Below are 17,588 nucleotides of genomic sequence, written 5' to 3' on the forward strand. Positions count from 1 at the left end.
AGTGCTTTTGCTTAAGTAAATTATAGTTGGGATCATAATAAGAAAACATGTTTTTATTTTCTGTGTACCCTGGGTACAGACCAGTATAAACATGGGATTCTTCCCAATAAATGCTGTCTGATAATGCTTCATATTGCATTAAACACTAGATATGTAAGCAAACAAACAAAAACCCATAGAAGCCAGTTTTAATTATTAAATGTGACAATTACATGGAGATGGAAAGTAAACGTGCTTATACACGTCTCTGTGATTACAGAAAATCCACACAGATGCTGTCAGAGCAGAGAATCTTTGATTTATCAGAATGATGAATGCAAATGATTTCATGAAATCTCACTCTTGTTCTGGGTTGTAAAATTCACCTGTCCAGTTAAACCGAATCCTTTGCAACACGGTTCTAAGAACCCATCAACCTCATCCTCAGCTCTCTGCCTGTTGTCCTTTTCAGCTGAGTATTCATCCACATGTGTTTCAACTTCTCTCTCATTTTCAAGCAAATTGCTCAGGCTCTCAGCTTCAGCACAGTTACCATATGGCCACTCTCTGAGGTCTTCTGTGTTCAAGCCAAACAAATTCTTACATGATCTGCAAGGCTTCATTCTGGCACCATCACGGAGACAAAAAGCCTCACACCTGATATTTCCAGGTACTTCAATTGTTCCATCAAAGTAATCTTTCTGGACTGTGTTTGGATAATAGGTCATCACCGCACCAGATACATATTTATGCCATTTGCTAAGACAGGAGGCAGCAATCATAATTTTCCCAGCGTTAGGACCTTTGGTGGACATGGAGACTCCGCAGTACCTTTCTGATTTGTTGGTTTGGGATTTTTGAGAAATGCAGATGGTGGACGAGACGAAAGCTGTTTTTTTATTATTCTCTTCTAAGTCCAAGTCTGTGAGGAGATCTTGCAGACTCTGCTTTATTTGCTCTTCATTCTCTGAGTTATTTTGCAGGACGATCTGAAAACAGTTACAGATCTGGTCAAAGTGTTGCACCTGATTATATAGTTGTTTTTCATAGAAAGTTGATCAACGTGTTTGTTTCGCTGCTTGACTTATTTAACTATGCAGGACCATTGGATGCTTTTGATTTAGACATTTTAAGATAGGGGGTGAAACAAGTCACAAAAATCTATTTAATTTTAAATCAATAAGCAAAAATCCATCTTTGTTCTCACTAATTTATAATTAAATTTGCTAATTGACCTTTTTTTTTCTATTTTGCTATGCCGGGCTGTCAAAACACGCTGAATTTAGAGTCTTTGAGCTTAACAGATCCAGCAGCTACACAGTGACAGCATCATATACGCCTTGAAGACTGTAAGCATCTCCAATAATGAGTCTGTTAGACATTATTTAGAACTAACAAATTCTGAAGCAAGTCTCCAGCTCTCCTGCAGTCTCTGTGTTTGGTGGAGAAGTATAGCTAGAAGCATATGTTGAAGTATAAGGTACAGTATGGATTTTCTTTGGATTTTTCTTTGGATTTCTCAGTAAAAAAGCACTTTGCATTATACTTTCCTAAAAACTGGAAGTTTGTCAGATTGACTGAAAATGTGAGAAGAGTTATCTTACCATGTCGAGCACACAGGAGAAGGGACTTCGCCTGGGAAGCTGAGTCGAATACAACTTAAAAGGCCTGGGATATCTTCTCATTAAAGAACCCAAAACAAAAGGATTAGGGAAGATTTCTTCTGGAGAAAAGGGGATGTTGTTGATTTTGCCCAGAAACAACATGCTGTGAAGGATCTGTTGAGTGAAAACATATTTGCTTATTGTTAGTAGTGATAAACAGGACTAGCATCCCCAGGCTTCTACCTTTCTACCTATAAAACCCGGAGAGCAGTCAAATGGTGGAAGTGGAAGCTAAATTGGCTAGTCATTCATATGTATATTAGGCTGTTAAGTAGGAATTCTGGAGGGAGGGGAGTGGGGGTGGGGGAGTGGAGTGTTTCAGTTTGCCATCTTGGGGAGAAATCAACACACATGGGTGTATGTCCTTTGTTGCTGACATTTATTGATAAAAACAGTACAAAAAACCAACCATTTGTACACATATTTACAAATAATTCAACATTGTCAGCAATCACTCACAATCCTGGCACTGCCATGGTATCTGTCGTCTGCATTTACCACATGTGTACCTGTAGCAGTGAACACATCGCACAGTGGCATGATTGTTCTTGCAGTTGTGTTTGACCTGACACGTGGCCCTTTTTCCAGGGCTCGGTGTGGAGGGTTGCCCGAAGCAACTGATCTTTTCTTGCCTTCTTCGCAGCTACATGAGAGTGAGCCAACTCTGTTGCAAGCGCCACCAGGAAGTCCACCCGTCTTTCCTTCGTCCCGGTGCATGCTTGATACAGCACATGTGCATTCAGTGCTGCCATGTCAATCATGTTATAAAACACGGCGACTGGCCAGCGCCGTGTTCCTTTGCGGACAGTGTACTCCCGAACCATCTGGTCCATCACATCCACGCCACACTTTGTTTTGTTGTAAAGGGTGACAGTGTTTGGCTTTCTTTTGGTGGTGTTATCAGTCTGAACCACGCTGTGCATGCTGCTAAGAATATAGACTGTCTTCTTCCGTTTGGCCGCATACGCCGTCAGCGTGGCAGCAGAGGTTGAAAACACCTAAGAAATAAGATAAATTGTTATTTTCATAGCCCTTTTACACACAATGAAACACATAAACATAGAACCACAAAAGACCTGCAACATACCTGAGTGGTGAATACATTGCGATCTGTCTGTCTAGTGGATTGAGGAATTTCCCTGCGAATCCTGTTGACTGTGCCGAGGATGGTGGTTTTCCGTCTAAGAAGTTTTTGTGCCAGTGAAAGCGATGTGAAAAAATTGTCCGTGGTAACATTTCTGCCCTTGTCTAGGAATGGTTCCATCAGCCTCATTACTACATTTTCAGAAAGTCTCTCCCCAGTGGGACGACTGGGGTCCTTGCCAAGATATGGGAAGACATTGCAAATGTACTTGGATTTTAGGTCGCAGGCCACCCAAAACTTGATCCCAAACTTGTCAGGTTTACTTGCAATATACTGCAGGAAACAGCACCGAGTCTTTGATGGGAAAAGCTGTTCATCAATGGTGATATGTAGACCAGGGTTGTAGCACGTGATGCAGTTGGTGACAAATGATCCCCACACACTGGTAATTGCAGCAAACTTGTCAGTCTTTGCTCGATCACAGCGGGTGGACTTGTCATCAAAGCGTAGGTGTTGCATGATGTCTTGGAAGCGGTTTCGTGCCATAATTCCAATTATCTGTGGGTTTCCCAGGTTTGCTGACCAGCAGTCATTTACAGATGGAAGCCTGGTAACCCCCCGCAAGATCACAATTGCAATAAATGCCATTAGTTCAGGGAGGTCCATGAACCAATGAACATGCTCCGTTTGCTGTGCATGTTGAATAGTCCATTCTTGAATGCTACGAAGCATGTCAAGAGTGACGAAACACAGGAAGCTCTGAAGGCGACTCGAGATACTTCTCCAGGCCTTAGCCGTTGGCTCTCCATCTGCAGCGTACGCTTCTATTGGGGTGAAAGGGAGACAGGTCCCCACCTGTTCTTCACGCCACACTGTGCCATCTTTCGCTGTCTCAGTCCCCAAACAAGCTCTCTTTTTCGGTGGAGAAGCAGTCTCCTCATCTGCAGTGTGAACAAATTCAAATTGTGAGCAAAATGGGAAGGTCAAACAAAATCACAAATGCATGCATAGATACTAATTATAATTCCAGTATCTCCTCCTCTGTATCAGAATAATGTCTGAAATATCTTACTTACTAACTACATCCACTTACTTGTTTGAAATGGAAAAGGAAATAACATGAAATGAAACTAACCGGAAGACTGATCAGACAGCTCTGAGTCCGAATCCGGCTGAACTGCTAGGTCTTCTCCATCCGAGTCACAAGGGTCGACTTCCGTCAGGATCATTTCCAAGGCCTGCTGAGTGGTGAGTCTTCTCTGCATTTTCTTTCCTTGGAGAGGAGGTCCGTACACCAGAGGATTCTTCAGGGCGATGAATTTTCTTTCCTTGGAGAGGAGGTCCGTACACCAGAGGATTCTTCAGGGCAATGAATTTTCTTTCCTTGGAGAGGAGGTCCGTACACCAGAGGATTCTTCAGGGCGATGAATTTTCTTTCCTTGGAGAGGATTCTTCAATGAAGATTCTTCAATGAAGGATTAGGCTAAGTGCAGTGTATATATACCCTTCGGACACAACCCTCCACACCTAGCCGGTCACACCCCTAACCCTAACCCACCAATCAGATTGGTGGGTTAGGGTTACCAGTGCTCTGATTGGTACAATCAGAGGCACCAAGAATCTTCATTGAAGAATCCTGCAACAGAGATTCAGACTGAGCAGACCTGGTGCATTTTGAATCAAAACTGCAGAGTCATTTTACTATTATTTAATAAGGAAGAACAGAGAAGAGTCCATGACCACGTTATATCAGTAAAGATGTTGTGTCTGCATGAGAGTAGACTGTCTCTGCAGGCAGCATCACACCCAAACAGAGCAGACAGCCTGTTCATCCTGAGCTCGCCAAGGTCACCAAAGGTCAGGCGGACAAAAACCTGCAGTCTTAACAAAGCCACAGGCAAAGACACTCTTTATTATCAACTATCTAATAAAACGCAAAACAGCCAAGAAGTGAATCTGCCATGAATTTCACAACTTTACAAGCTAAGAAATAGACACTGAGCTTTATATTGATTAAATATGTTAAATAGATATTAAATTAAATACAGATCCTGATAAATGCCTCGTTAATTTTTCATCATAGAATTACTGTTGAAACAACCCCTTATCCATGTTTGATGCCCTGCAATGGACTCACAGCCAACTGTAGAAAGCAGCCCAATCAGAGGCACTTTTTCTTTGACCCAGTTTATACTAAGTGGAGATATTATCTGAATTTCAGGAGTGGGACCACACCTCATTCTCGCCGCCTCAGTTTATATATGCCCCCTTCACCAATACCCTCTGTTCTCATTTTCATGCCCACCTGGAGCCCAGGAGCCGCTGCCGGTCCTCTTTGAGGCCTTCCCCACATTGCAGCACCAGTACACGCTCCCTCATCCATCATCGTTCATCGTAACTGAGGATGTGGTCCCAGCTAGTAAAAATGTTAATGTGATAAACTCACCAGCTACTGGCTCACTGACATCCAGTACAAGAAGGCCAGGCTTACCAAAACATACAGTTTGATTTGTGCACTCTGCTGCTGCACACAAATACTGTCCAACACAAGGAATTCAGCCTGGATTTACACTCTTCCCAGTGTCCTATGGCAGGTCAGCTCTATCACAGGCAAGGACAGCTCTGACGCTTCAGAAGTGTTATCAAAATAAATAAATAAACAAAATAGAAATAACATACTAGTTTGGATCAAAAGCCAGACTAAAATAATAAGTTTTAAGACGCATTTTAAAAGACTGCATGGACTCGGAGAAACGAATATAAAGAGGGAGGGTACTACAGAGTCTGGGAGGTACGACAGTAAAGGCCCGATCCCCTCTGGACTTCAGACGAGACCTCGGTTGCGTCAGGAGCATTTGATTGGAAGATCTAAGTGCCTTATTAGGGATGCACAAATGGAGGCGCTCGCATAGATAGCTGGGAGCTAAATTGTTCAAAATTTTAAAGGTAAGCAAAAGAATTTTGAATATTGGTACGATAATCAACAGGGAGCCAACGTAGGTTGGCTAAAACTGGTGTGATGTGGGCATAATTTCTAGTTCCAGTTAAGAGACGCGCAGCTGCATTTCAAACTAACTGGAGCCGGTGAATAGAGGAAGGTGGGAGGCCCGAGTAGAGAGAATTACAGTAGTCTAATCTGGAAGTGATAAGACCATGAATGAGTTTTTTAAGGTCCTTCAAAGGGAGGTATGGCTTTGCTTTAGATATCTGACGCAGCTGGTAGAAACTGTTTTTTACCACAGAGGAGGTCTGTTTCTCGAGTTTGAAAGAGCAGGAAAACACCAAGGTTTCTAACAGTGAGTGAGAGATGGCTACCAAGGGGCCCTAAGGCATCAGTAAGTTGTTCCAGCGGGGTGTGACTATCAAAAACTATAACTTCTGTCTTATCCTCGTTCAGTGTGAGAGACGTGACCACGTTTGTACCTCATTTAGACAGTCAAACAGGGGTTCCAGAGACGTAGAGACATCTGATGTCAAAGGGAAATACATTTTTATGTCGTCGGCGTAGCAGTGAAAGGAAATGTTATATTTTTTAAGTATTACTCCCAAAGGCAGCATGTACAAGGAAAAAGAACTGGGCCAAGCACAGATCCTTGAGGCACACCACAGTGAATTTGTTTTTAAAAACTGAAGCTGGCCCTCCACCTCTGTCAGTAGACTGGGGTGAGCTTAGAAAGGTGAATCGGGTTGGTTCTGAGAAAGAAAAGAACTCACCAGGGCAAAGCCAAGTTTCAGTCAAGAATAAGAAGTCCAGCCCGGATGAAAGAATCAGCATACAGAGTCCTGAAGTTGGCAGCATGGTGTTCAGAAAACAGCCTGGGACTGGGAGGTCATTGTCAACGTCAGGAGGCACTGACTTGGCCCCCCTCTACATCAACGGGGAGTGTGTGGAGAGGGTCCACACCTCCCGGTTCCTTGGTGTCCTCATCTCTGCTGACACCTCCTGGACAGACAACATCTCAGCGGTCGTCAAGAAGGCCCAACAGCGGCTGCACTTCCTGAGAGTCTTCAGGAAGTACAAGCTGAACTCCAACCTGCTGCTGACATCACGGTATGGTACGGCAGCTGCACTAAGGCGGATAGAGGCTTCAGAGTGTGGTCAAGACAGCACAGAAGATCATCGGCTGCCCTCTCCCCTCCCTGATGGACATTTATTCCTCCCGCTGCCTCAGCAGAGCAGCAAGCATTATCCATGACAGCTCCAGTCCGGTTCTAACCTGTTCAACCTGCTTCCCTCAGGGAGGCGCTACAGGTGCATCAGCAAGGAGACCCACAGACTCACAACAGTTTTTTCCACCCGTAACCTGAACTCACACATGATAAACACAGTTCCACCCCCCAATGTAGGACCTCTACACACAGACTACACAACTATCATCACCACTGTGCAACACTTAATTTAGGTGCAGTAACCCACACTGTAATATATAGCACTATGTTTTGTTTCTATATTTGTAGATAGTGCTGCAGAACTGTGCAACTCACCCCCCTTTCTTTCCCACGTCTGCACTGAATAGGAGATGCTCTGAAGCTTATTGTGCATGTGTGTAGTGACAATAAAACGCATTCTATTCTGTTTTTGTTCACATGCTAAGTTCAGCATTCAAAATCTTGGTGTAATGTTTGAGTCTTCTCTGAGTTTCAACTGTGTAAAATCTTTATCTAACTCCTAACATTTCTAAACATGGTCTCCTCTGCTGCACTGGAAGAAATTATCAATGCGTTTCCGTCATTGCATTTAGATTAATGTACTGGCCTCTGTGCTGGATTAGAGAAACCACCAAGGCTCTGCACCAGTCTACAGCTGACTCTGTCAATCCTTTTAAAAAGCACTTTTAAAAAGCACTTCAAAACCTTTTTGTCCCTGTGCCCTGCTGGTCAATCCTCTATTGGGCAATATGTTTGTGGTTTGTTTGCTCTCTCGGCCTCTCTCTCTCACTCTCTCTCTCTCTCTCGCCACGGCGATGCTCACTGCGGGCTCCCGCTGCTGGCCCACACACCTGCTCATCACCACACCGGCCGCTGATCGCAGCTGATTACTGCACTACTTAGATGGCGAGTCTGCACTAGTCTTCGCTGGATCGTTGAGCTATCAGTGTCAGTTAGACTTGTGTTTCGGCTAACCTTCACCTTGAGAATTTCTTATTATTATTATCCTGCTAACCCGACGTTTTTTGTGTAGGTCGTTTTTGGAACCCGATGCGGAGAGGAGTGATTGAAGGGGGAACTTTTTGTACAGAAAGTGTGGAACACCCTTCTCCCAACCCTGTTTCCCACGGACCCTGGCGACCCGGACCCGTTTCCCCTGCACGTTGTATATAGCCACTTGGTGTATGTGTTCACTGTAAATAAACGCACTGTCCTTCGCTTAAAGGAAAACCCTGGCCTGCGCCTGAGTCTCTTTCGGAACCCTTAACACTTTTTGTTTAAACAGATTTTCTGTTGAGAAGTTTTTTAAAAATTTTAAAACTACAGGTTTATGTTATTTTGGCACTTAATGGGTTTTTTTTGTGACGGTTTGTCTGTGAAAACGTCCTCACAATCACTAAAAACCAAAGAACACCGCCCCCACAGTAAAGCGGTGGAAACATGGGTCATTTTTCTGCTAAGAGCACAACATGACCTCCCTGCATGGAGGGCCAATAGACAGGACCGCGTATCGTACTGTGACGAGGAACCTTCGTCCCTCCATGAAGATGGATGTTCAAGCATGACGATGATCCAAAACATCGTGTCGAGGTAACGAAGCAGTGGATGAAAATAAGAGTGGCCTATCGAGTCTTCCACTCATCACCTCCAGCTGGTGACGGCAGATGGCTGCCCCTCACCGAGCCTGGGGTTACTTCTTCTTCTCTGTAATGTTGTAGGGTATTTACCTTATAAATATGAAATATATAAATATGAAATATGTCAAAACAAAGCAGAGACAGCGATCAGTGATAACTGATTCTCAGTGCTGGAGATAAGGATGTACGGTAACCTTCAACATTACACATCCTGTGGACACATACTGTTTGATCTATTGTTAGCATAAAGACGCTGACAGGTGCAGATGAATGAGCCCCTGATTTCTTCAGCCTACAGCAGACAGACTGTCAGGAGTTAGCTGCAGGACTGCAGAGCGTATGCTTGGTTTCATGTTGCGTTGTTGTTTTTAGCCTGACAGATGCCAAATGATCTGTCTGATCAAACGGGCGATTGTGGAAGAACACAAGCGCTTTGTCCTCTGGAGGCTGCTGACCTTCTCTGGCCACACAAACTGCTACACACACTCACACTGACATTAACCTGTCACTGTGGTACACCACTCTATACTTCACATATCTTGGTTGTCCTCATTTACACGACAAACACTTAAATAGACACACACAGTGACACTGTACGCCACCCCGAGAGGCCCAGTGTGGCACGCTACTGGTGTGTCACATGCTCAGAGTCCAAACAGCCTCTGTGAACCCACACTGCTGCAAATATGTCGCCAGCGCCTCCAGATTCAAATCAGTGTGTCATTGAGCAACAGAGGTTAGCAAAGGTGTCCCAGTCCAAATATGGTGTAACAGCAGGAACATGTGGGACATTCCTTTCTTATGACTTCATAAACTCAGCTACTGGGAGATTAATCCAGCGTGGTGTGGCAGCTTTGATCGTAGACCAAAAATGTGCGCTCCAAAAAGATCCCAGCGTAATCAAAACAGGCCGTCCTTTGGCGTCCACCGGGCAGTGTTTTGTAAATAATGTGTGTTTATCATTTATATGGGAATATAAAGAACTAGTTTTAGCTGTTCTACATAAACAGCATATCCCAAATATCATCAAAACAGAAAATTAGAATAAGAGCTTTCAAATCCAATTTATCGGCACAATTATTTCAATTTACTTTGCTTTGGAAACAAATGTGCTGTGAGGGCTGTTTAGATCACATGTTACATAATGAAGTAATGAATGTCATTTCTAACTGTTTGATTTTATAAAGTATGTTTGATAAATGTGAGGTCATGTCCAATCTGGAAGAGACATGTTAAAAAATGACCACGGCCTGCACGACTTCACATTTGATGTTATAGTCAGTGTGTACTAGTGATGGGATTTCCGGCTCTTGTTAGAGAACCGGCTCTTCAGGTTGTTTTGTTGCTATAATTTACATTATTATTAACAATAATATAAAATTATGCACAAAAGGAATTACTAATGTAAAAAAAAGTGGTTTTATTTATATATGTTTATATATAAATATATGCGGTGGCCCCTAGAGACAAAACACGTACAAACTCCAAAACACATTTCTAGCATGAACTGAACTTCCAAAGCAGAGCTACTAGATCACTTAAATTACACAATTGAAAGCATGTGTGTATTGTTTGTGTATTTATACACAAGCACTCATATATATTCAAATAATTTAAAAAAAAGTTCATTTACCTGTTACTACCACACACCAAATCCGGTCGTTGGTACTTGCTGGCTTGTGTAGCCACGAGGTAACAAAAGCTCAACACTGCGCCCAGCATCCTGGAGCACTTCTGTTGTCTTTTGTACGTGTTTTGAGTTTTTATGTGCTTCTGAGTTTTTACGTGTTTTGGAGTTTGTACGTGTTTTTACGTGTTTTGGAGTTTTTACGTGTTTTGGAGTTTTTATGTGTTTTGTCTCTAGGGGCCACCGTAAATATACTTTTATTTATTCACTCCACATAAAATGTAATAAATAAATCATATAATACAAAAATCAACTATTCACATTTCAACTTTTAACTATTTAAATTTTCAGCTTTTTCCTTTTACAAATTTAAAGTGAAACAACACAAAACACTGCAAACCACAACACAATTAAATAGATTAGGAGCCGACTCGCGTCGTTCATGTCAGAGATCCGGCTCTAAGAGCCATTTCGTTCGCGACCGACCCATCACTAGTGTGTACATGTTTCTATTACAGCAGTGCAACAGTGTTCAACCCAACATATCTCTGTGAAAGACAAATAACTGCAGCTGAATAAAAGCTTTATTGCTGCCTAATTCATCGCTACGTGTACCTCCGTCCAAGATAATGGATGGTTTGTCATCTGCTGGTGTGTCTGCAGGACAAGCATGTAATGGGATTAGTGGGGATACATTCATGGAGGAGAGGAGAATGAGACAGAGACCTAATGCTAGCTAATGAAAGGACAGCAAACTAACACAGAGGAAGAGGTCAAGGCAGATTTCTTTGCAGGGTGAGATGAGGAAGGGAGGAGAGTAACCACTGTGATCACCCAGAAGAGAATGACTCAGGTCTGTGTCCAGTCTCCCCAAATCAGCATGACACAGCAAACTAAGCTACATAAATCTCTGAATTACCAGCTGAGCCACTAATCCAGGCGGTATGACACTCGCCAAACTGCTAGTTCTGTGATATTTTACCACCGAGCATAAAAGTGCTTACAGGAAAGGCCAGGAAAGAATAAGCCATGAATACAGAGTTTAAATCATAAGATTATTTTATAACGTTTAACATTACGCAGAAGCATTTCATATTCATGAAACGCTTTCAATTAAAAGAAAACATCGAAACAGGTAATAAGGACACACCCAACATGCTCAACACCCACTTTAGTACTTCCTACTCAGCAGTTTCAATTACTGGTTAAAGCAAATGTGTTAGAAACTTAAAGCACGTAAAGAATCTGCTCAAGTCAAACAAGACATCAGACAACACATCACCAAGAAGGCAAGTTTAAAGCAGTCCTACAGAAAGGTTTCAAAACTCACTCCCACAGCTTGATTCCAAGGATGTTAGATTCCTATCGGGCCTTTTCTACTGTTAATGTTTAAGCTAAATGACAACTTTGTTTGTCCACTGTCAGCATTCGAAACAACTTCTACAGGGTTTAATGGAGCACACAGATTTGACTTTTTACAAAAGCACTCAATGAGCTGTAGTAATGAAGAATTGTATCACAGCACGTTTTGTCATATCCTGTCTAAGATGTTTTTTCTTGCATGAGCCTAAGCACTCATTTATACTCGTATCCAATACAACTGATTCCGGTTTTATGCTTCCTAAAACCCTTAAAATTCCTTGTCAACGTCTTTTAGTTTAACCAATCCTAAAGAAAATCAAGCTTTGCTGCTCTACTCTATTTCCCGTTCCCTGCAACATGTGTGTGGATGCTGAATGAGACGGGTGGAGGGATGAGCGCTACATGGTTGTGTTTGAGCAGGAGGGCCGGATGATGAATGGGCTTTTATAGACATGCTGTTCGTTTACGGAGGCTTGTAGGCGATGATCTCTTTAGTGTAATATGAAAAGGAAACAGACACATCGTGATATCACAAACACAATCCTACATTTGTGCCAACCTAATAAAATAATATACAGTACTGTGTGAAACTCATCAAGTGGCCTGAACTAAAAGTTCTCCAGCAAGTTTAGTAGCATTGCTACTTGAGATCGTTCATGTTGCAGCCAAGAACTTCACTGATGACTGCTGCCATGGTGTAAATCAGCTGGTTGGTTCCAGCGATGGTCACACTAGGGACTGTCCACTGCAGTAAAAACTCTGCATTATCACTCCGTTACCTGCTGCAAGCACTGCCACAGTCTGATTTTCTTTCATCACTACCTGAATTGTTTGACTAAAAGGAAAAAGAAATGGCAGATGTCCTTCTCTACAGGGGAGAACTGTTGGCAAACTGTTCACCACCCCCCAACCGCCCTGTCTGTCATCACTCCACTAGCATTGCTGTTTGTAATTATATTCACTCCACTTTTACACACCTATACATAATATCCTAAAAGCCACAAATCAATTAGAACCCTGCTCTGTTTGGTAATGAACTGTGATAAAACAAATATCCCCTGCCTATGAAAAACCATAGGCTTCCCAAGGGAGTCATGAGTTCATAATGTTCATGTTCATAAACACTGAAAGCTGACATGGAGTAGGTCCCAGGCCCTGAACTCCATAAGCAAGAAAATGGATTGATGTATAAATACACACACACATATATACAAATATATTAGGGGTGCAACGATACACAAAATTCACGGTTCGGTTCGATACTTTGGTGTCACGGTTCGATATTTTTTCGATACAAAAAAAATGTTCATGCCTTTTTAATTTGTCATTTATTAAAATTATAAATATATATTTTAACTCAAAAGTACAGTTTTTAAATTTAATGTTGCTGAAACAACAAAATAATAATAAAAAAATCTATCTGATTGAGGAATCACTCATCTTTGGAAAAGAGAGTTTATTACAGAGAAATGTCTCTTTCAAAATAAAAGCTATACTATACGCTTCTTCTGGGCTATATTCTCAGCAGCATATTAAACATATCAGGTCCCCATAAGGAGAATCCTGTGCTAACGGCTGTCTAAATGACTCGGGTAAAGTTTGTAGCATGGTGCTTGTTGTTTTGTCTGCTTCCTCTTGTCTTTGCACCAGGATGATGTCGGAGTAAATGTGCAGTCATATTCGTTGTGTTCCCACTAGTGCTGTCAGCGTTAATCTGAAATGACCTTAACGCCACAACACGGCAAATCTCCGTTAACAAGCTACCGCGGATCGCCCCGTGCGTGGGGCTGGATGGCGTCAACACGTTAACGAGCTAACTGCGCTAACACACTAGTTCCCACCCATGTAATTGAGCATTGCGTGGCACATCCAACATACTGTTTTACTTTAGTCCATGACGCGCTTACCTTCAGGGTCATACGTCACATGAAGACCAAAATAGTTCCAAACACCAGATCTGAATGAGGGTGGGGGAGGTTCAGTTTGCCATGTTGCAAGGAGCTTAACTTCTGTCTCGCTAGCTTGCCCTGCGCTCAGTGGATATACACTCGACAGTGCAGCCTAGGCGGAGTAGTCGAACGCAGATCCACTGAGCGCTCAACACAGACAGCATCTGCAGAAGGAAAGTTGATGAAATAAATTAAAAATATTGTATTGTTCGATACATATGTGTACTGAACCGAAAGCACTGTATCGAACGGTTCAATATCGATACGAATATCGTTGCACCCCTAATATATGTGTATATATATATACATATATATGTGTGTGTGTGTGTGTGTGTGTGTTTCTGTGGTTCAGCATTATGATGCTGAACCACATCATAATGAATAAATGGATAAATTTCCAAAATCCCGGAGCAATGCAAATTAGCCGGTGCGAGGTAAGGAGCTCTGTCATTGGTTAGACAGTCTTAGCTTTGCACCTATACCAAAGGCCATTCAGCCTCTGTGTTTACACTCTGCCTACACAGATGTTGGACATGAGACGACACAGGAAAAGGATTTTTGATGTGAGGTTTTTATTGAGATTTTATTTCTTTTTTTTCTGATTTGAAGTATTTATTAATGGAATAATTATTTATTTTCAAATACTGATTTATAAATTTTTTTATTTTCAATTAAATTACTAGATAATAAATTACTTTTGTATTGAATAAATAAAATAACTTAAAAATGAATTTGTAAATTAATATTTTATCGCACAATTCATTGTTTAAGCAAAGAACTTTTTATTTCGATGCGCTGGATCTTCTGGTCCTCTGCACATAAGTGGATTTCCATTTAGACTTTATATAGACAACAACTCAAAGTGCTTTACAACAAGTCACATTCACCCATACGATCATCTAGTGCTGTACTTTAAACACTTTAAACACAAACACGGATACTGTGGGGAGAGGCCACAGAGGCACAGGGAGAAAACTCACACTGAAATCCAACAATTAAAGAGGAACCTTCTCGATGTAACACTACCATCCTGCAAGATGACCTGGTCCTGGGCCATCTTAATAAGCATGCTGTGCACAGTAGTTTCATATTCCTGCCAGAACAAACACCAGACAGTTTGTACACAAGGCTCAGATTCTCGCTTTGCCAGATACAGACAATAGTTTAAGATCCTAATGTCTCTGCACAGCTCTGTATGTACTGAAATATCCAACCTCAGATATTTCCTGCTCACTCTCTGCACCGCCTTACGGTGTGTTCACACCGAACGCGATGGACGCGAATAAAACGCCCCAAACGCCCCTAATTTGACGCGTGTACATTCGCGTCTCAACGCGTGTCCAAGAAAAATCTATCGCGCGTCAAAATATGATATTTTGACGCGCGTGAACCGGAAATGTGGGAGGAATGTGGGAGGGAGTTGTGCCAGACCTGGTTTTGCAAGATGGCAGCTGTCGAGCTAGCGCTTGAAGAGAGAGTCTCCCTTCTCTATGTACTGTGGAGAGCAGAGCAGCAGCGTAAAAGACGTTCTCGCCGTACCTGGGTCCATCAGGTCCTCCAGAGGCGTGAGCAGTTTGGTGAGTTTCACCATTTGCTCCAGGAGCTGCGCCTGGATGACAGCCGATTCCAGCGCTATCACCGTCGGCCAGTTTGAGGACCTGCTTTCCCTCGTCGGTCCCAGCATCGCCCGCCTAGACACCAACTACAGACGCTCAATCCCACCTGCAGAGCGCCTGTCCGTCTGCCTGAGGTTAGTAAAACTATTTAATACGGTAGTCCTTTATTGATACCTGTGCTAATATGCTAATCCATCCAGTTATACACTGCTAACATGGATGTGCTATGCTAACAGTGAATGCTGTCGGTGTTTACTGAAAGCAAACTGTGGTACAGAGACGACTCTTTATAATATTTCTAGTGATACTCAGAAGCTCTCATCAAGTCCCGATTTAATTCGATTTATGCTGTTATCAGTGTTTGAATGATAGCATGGCTGTGGTGTCACATCAATGTATGCGCTCGGTGTTTGCTGATATCAAACTGTAGCATTAGGACCACTGAGTTAACCTTTGTAGTGATACTCACTCCTTTTTATTTAGACCTGGTTTAATTCTGGGATAGTTGAATATTTGTATATAATCCCTGCAGCTGTCAGACTCTATAGCAGGGGTCACAGCCTTTATTAAAACAGAGTTAGATAAAACTGAACAGTTTGGTTCATCTCTAGTTACATGGTTCTATCTTGATAAGCTGTCTTATCACAGATTAATTTTTCAAAAATATTAATGATTTAAGCAAGGAAAGGGCTACATGTTAACATACAACTCTTTATTTCTATTAATGTCTCACTTCATTCCTACCTGATTGACATGTTTAGGAATTATGAGTGATTGGCTCACTGTAGTTGTGAAAGTTGCTACCAATCAAATTATGATATGTTAAAGTTAAAATAAAACACAACTGTTTTAGATATTATCTAATATACATTTTGTAATTATCCTTATAATTACAAAATGTTTTATGTAAGATTCATGTTTTGTAATTTAAATCTGACATCACAAAAGTATTTTGGAATTTGAATAATGTATTTTGTAACTGCAGTACACATAATACTGATTTTGAACAATTTTGTCCAGGTTCCTTGTCACCGGGGACTCCTTCAGGACCATCGCGTTCAGTTACAGAGTCGGTGTGTCCACGGTGAGCCAGATCATCCCCCAGGCAGCGACGTCCATCTGGGACTGTCTAGTGGACGACTTCATGGCTGTGCCTTCACCTGGAGACTGGCGGTCCATCACAGAGGGATTCCAGGAGCGCTGGAACTTTCCTCTGTGCTGTGCAGCTCTGGATGGGAAGCACGTCCAGACAAAGGCACCCCATATATCATATAGGAGACACACACATTGATATACACTAAATATTCATTTCATTTCTTTTTTGTGGTGCCCAAATTTATGCACCTGCTTGATTTTGTTTAAACAATTATTGCACACTTTCTGTAAATCCAGTAAACTTCTTTTCACTTCTCAAATATCACTGTGTGTGTCTCCTGTATGATATTTAACTGACATTTTTTATTGTAACAACCAACGATTTATACAGGAAAATAATGTCTATTAACAAGGTTGCCCAAACTTCTGCATCCCACTGTATCAGTATATTTTGTCATTAGTATAATATGAAATAAATTCTACATGTGTCAAGTTGTGTGCCAACATTTGCTGTGTAGTAGAACTGAGACATTAGTCATTATAAACATTTATTTGAAATAATATTAAAGTTCTCAAACAGAAAAACATTAAACATAAATATATAAAATATAAGAATTTACAGAGAGACAGGAATAAAAAGGACCAGCTGCTCTCCAGAGCAGGAACAAGGCTGAGGAGGAAATGCTCCATTGGAGACTGGTGTGGCCTCTTCAGGGACTCCAGGATGGCCAGCTCCACCGCCGATGGACCGTCCTGGGACCCGTCCCTCATCTGCCTCGGAGCCGTCCTCCTCTGTGGGCCTGTAAAACAGCACAAAACACAAAGAAATGAGAAGGCTGCTACTAGATTTTAATTTCAACATTGAAAAAAAAAAACAATAACAGGATATAATCAGATTGGTTGTAGATATTTAGTAAAGGTGATCACAAGGGAATCCCACCGACTAAAAAGGTATCAGTGCTTGCTGTACATATCTGTGGGTGCAGCAGCAGGAGCTCAGGGACTGGGGATGCTCTGCTGCAGAATCAGTTGGTTCTATCAATACAGTATTAAATGTTAACAGGTTGGATATAATAATCGTAGAGTAGACAGTGGTCCCTCATTTATTGCAGGGGTTCTCAGAATAACTAGCCCCTGGTCACAGTTCTCACAATTGATTCTCAAAGTGCAAACCTTTGTAGATTGCAAAACGTAAAAGTATTAATATGCCGCGGTTTGTCTTCATCTGCCCGCCACTTTCGTGCGCCTTTTTCCCTCGCGGTGCAGGTGTCTATTTCCGAATGAGGCTCATAGTTATGGGTGTTTTTGTGCTGTTTTTTCTATTGGACGCGATGGTTATCAAAACCAAACGTGATAAATTTGGCAAGCGCAGGAGATTTGTCAATCAGGCTGCAGAATGCAATGCTGTACTGTGCAATAAAAAATC

The 17,588-nt window shown here is 42.0% G+C and overlaps 3 protein-coding genes across 3 annotated transcripts in view; 2 read left to right on the forward strand and 1 right to left on the reverse strand.

Moving 5' to 3' along the window:
• The window catches only part of LOC309702391 (uncharacterized protein), a 132,638-nt gene that overhangs the window by 113,396 nt on the left and 1,654 nt on the right, over positions 1–17,588 (reverse strand). The window lies entirely within an intron of this gene.
• Positions 1–17,588, forward strand: part of LOC309700386 (protein NLRC3-like) — a 123,193-nt gene that overhangs the window by 49,907 nt on the left and 55,698 nt on the right. The gene's annotated exons all lie outside the window — the stretch shown is intronic.
• On the forward strand, positions 14,850–16,654 carry LOC309702359 (uncharacterized protein). Its single transcript, XM_082527054.1, has 2 exons — positions 14,850–15,201; positions 16,088–16,654. Exons 1-2 carry the CDS (start codon positions 14,942–14,944, stop codon positions 16,356–16,358), a joined length of 531 nt encoding a protein of 176 aa, XP_082383180.1. The 5' UTR covers positions 14,850–14,941; the 3' UTR covers positions 16,359–16,654.

Source organism: Aulonocara stuartgranti (assembly GCF_965226115.1).
Source record: "Aulonocara stuartgranti genome assembly, chromosome: 3".
Classification (NCBI taxonomy): domain Eukaryota; kingdom Metazoa; phylum Chordata; class Actinopteri; order Cichliformes; family Cichlidae; genus Aulonocara; species Aulonocara stuartgranti.

Excerpts from the sequence above, each read along its gene's own strand:
- LOC309702359 (XM_082527054.1), top strand. The coding sequence starts at position 14,942 with ATGTACTGTGGAGAGCAGAGCAGCAGCGTAAAAGACGTTCTCGCCGTA. Across the intron at positions 15,202-16,087 it reads CGCCTGTCCGTCTGCCTGAG|GTTCCTTGTCACCGGGGACT; the intron begins GTTAGTAAAACT and ends AATTTTGTCCAG.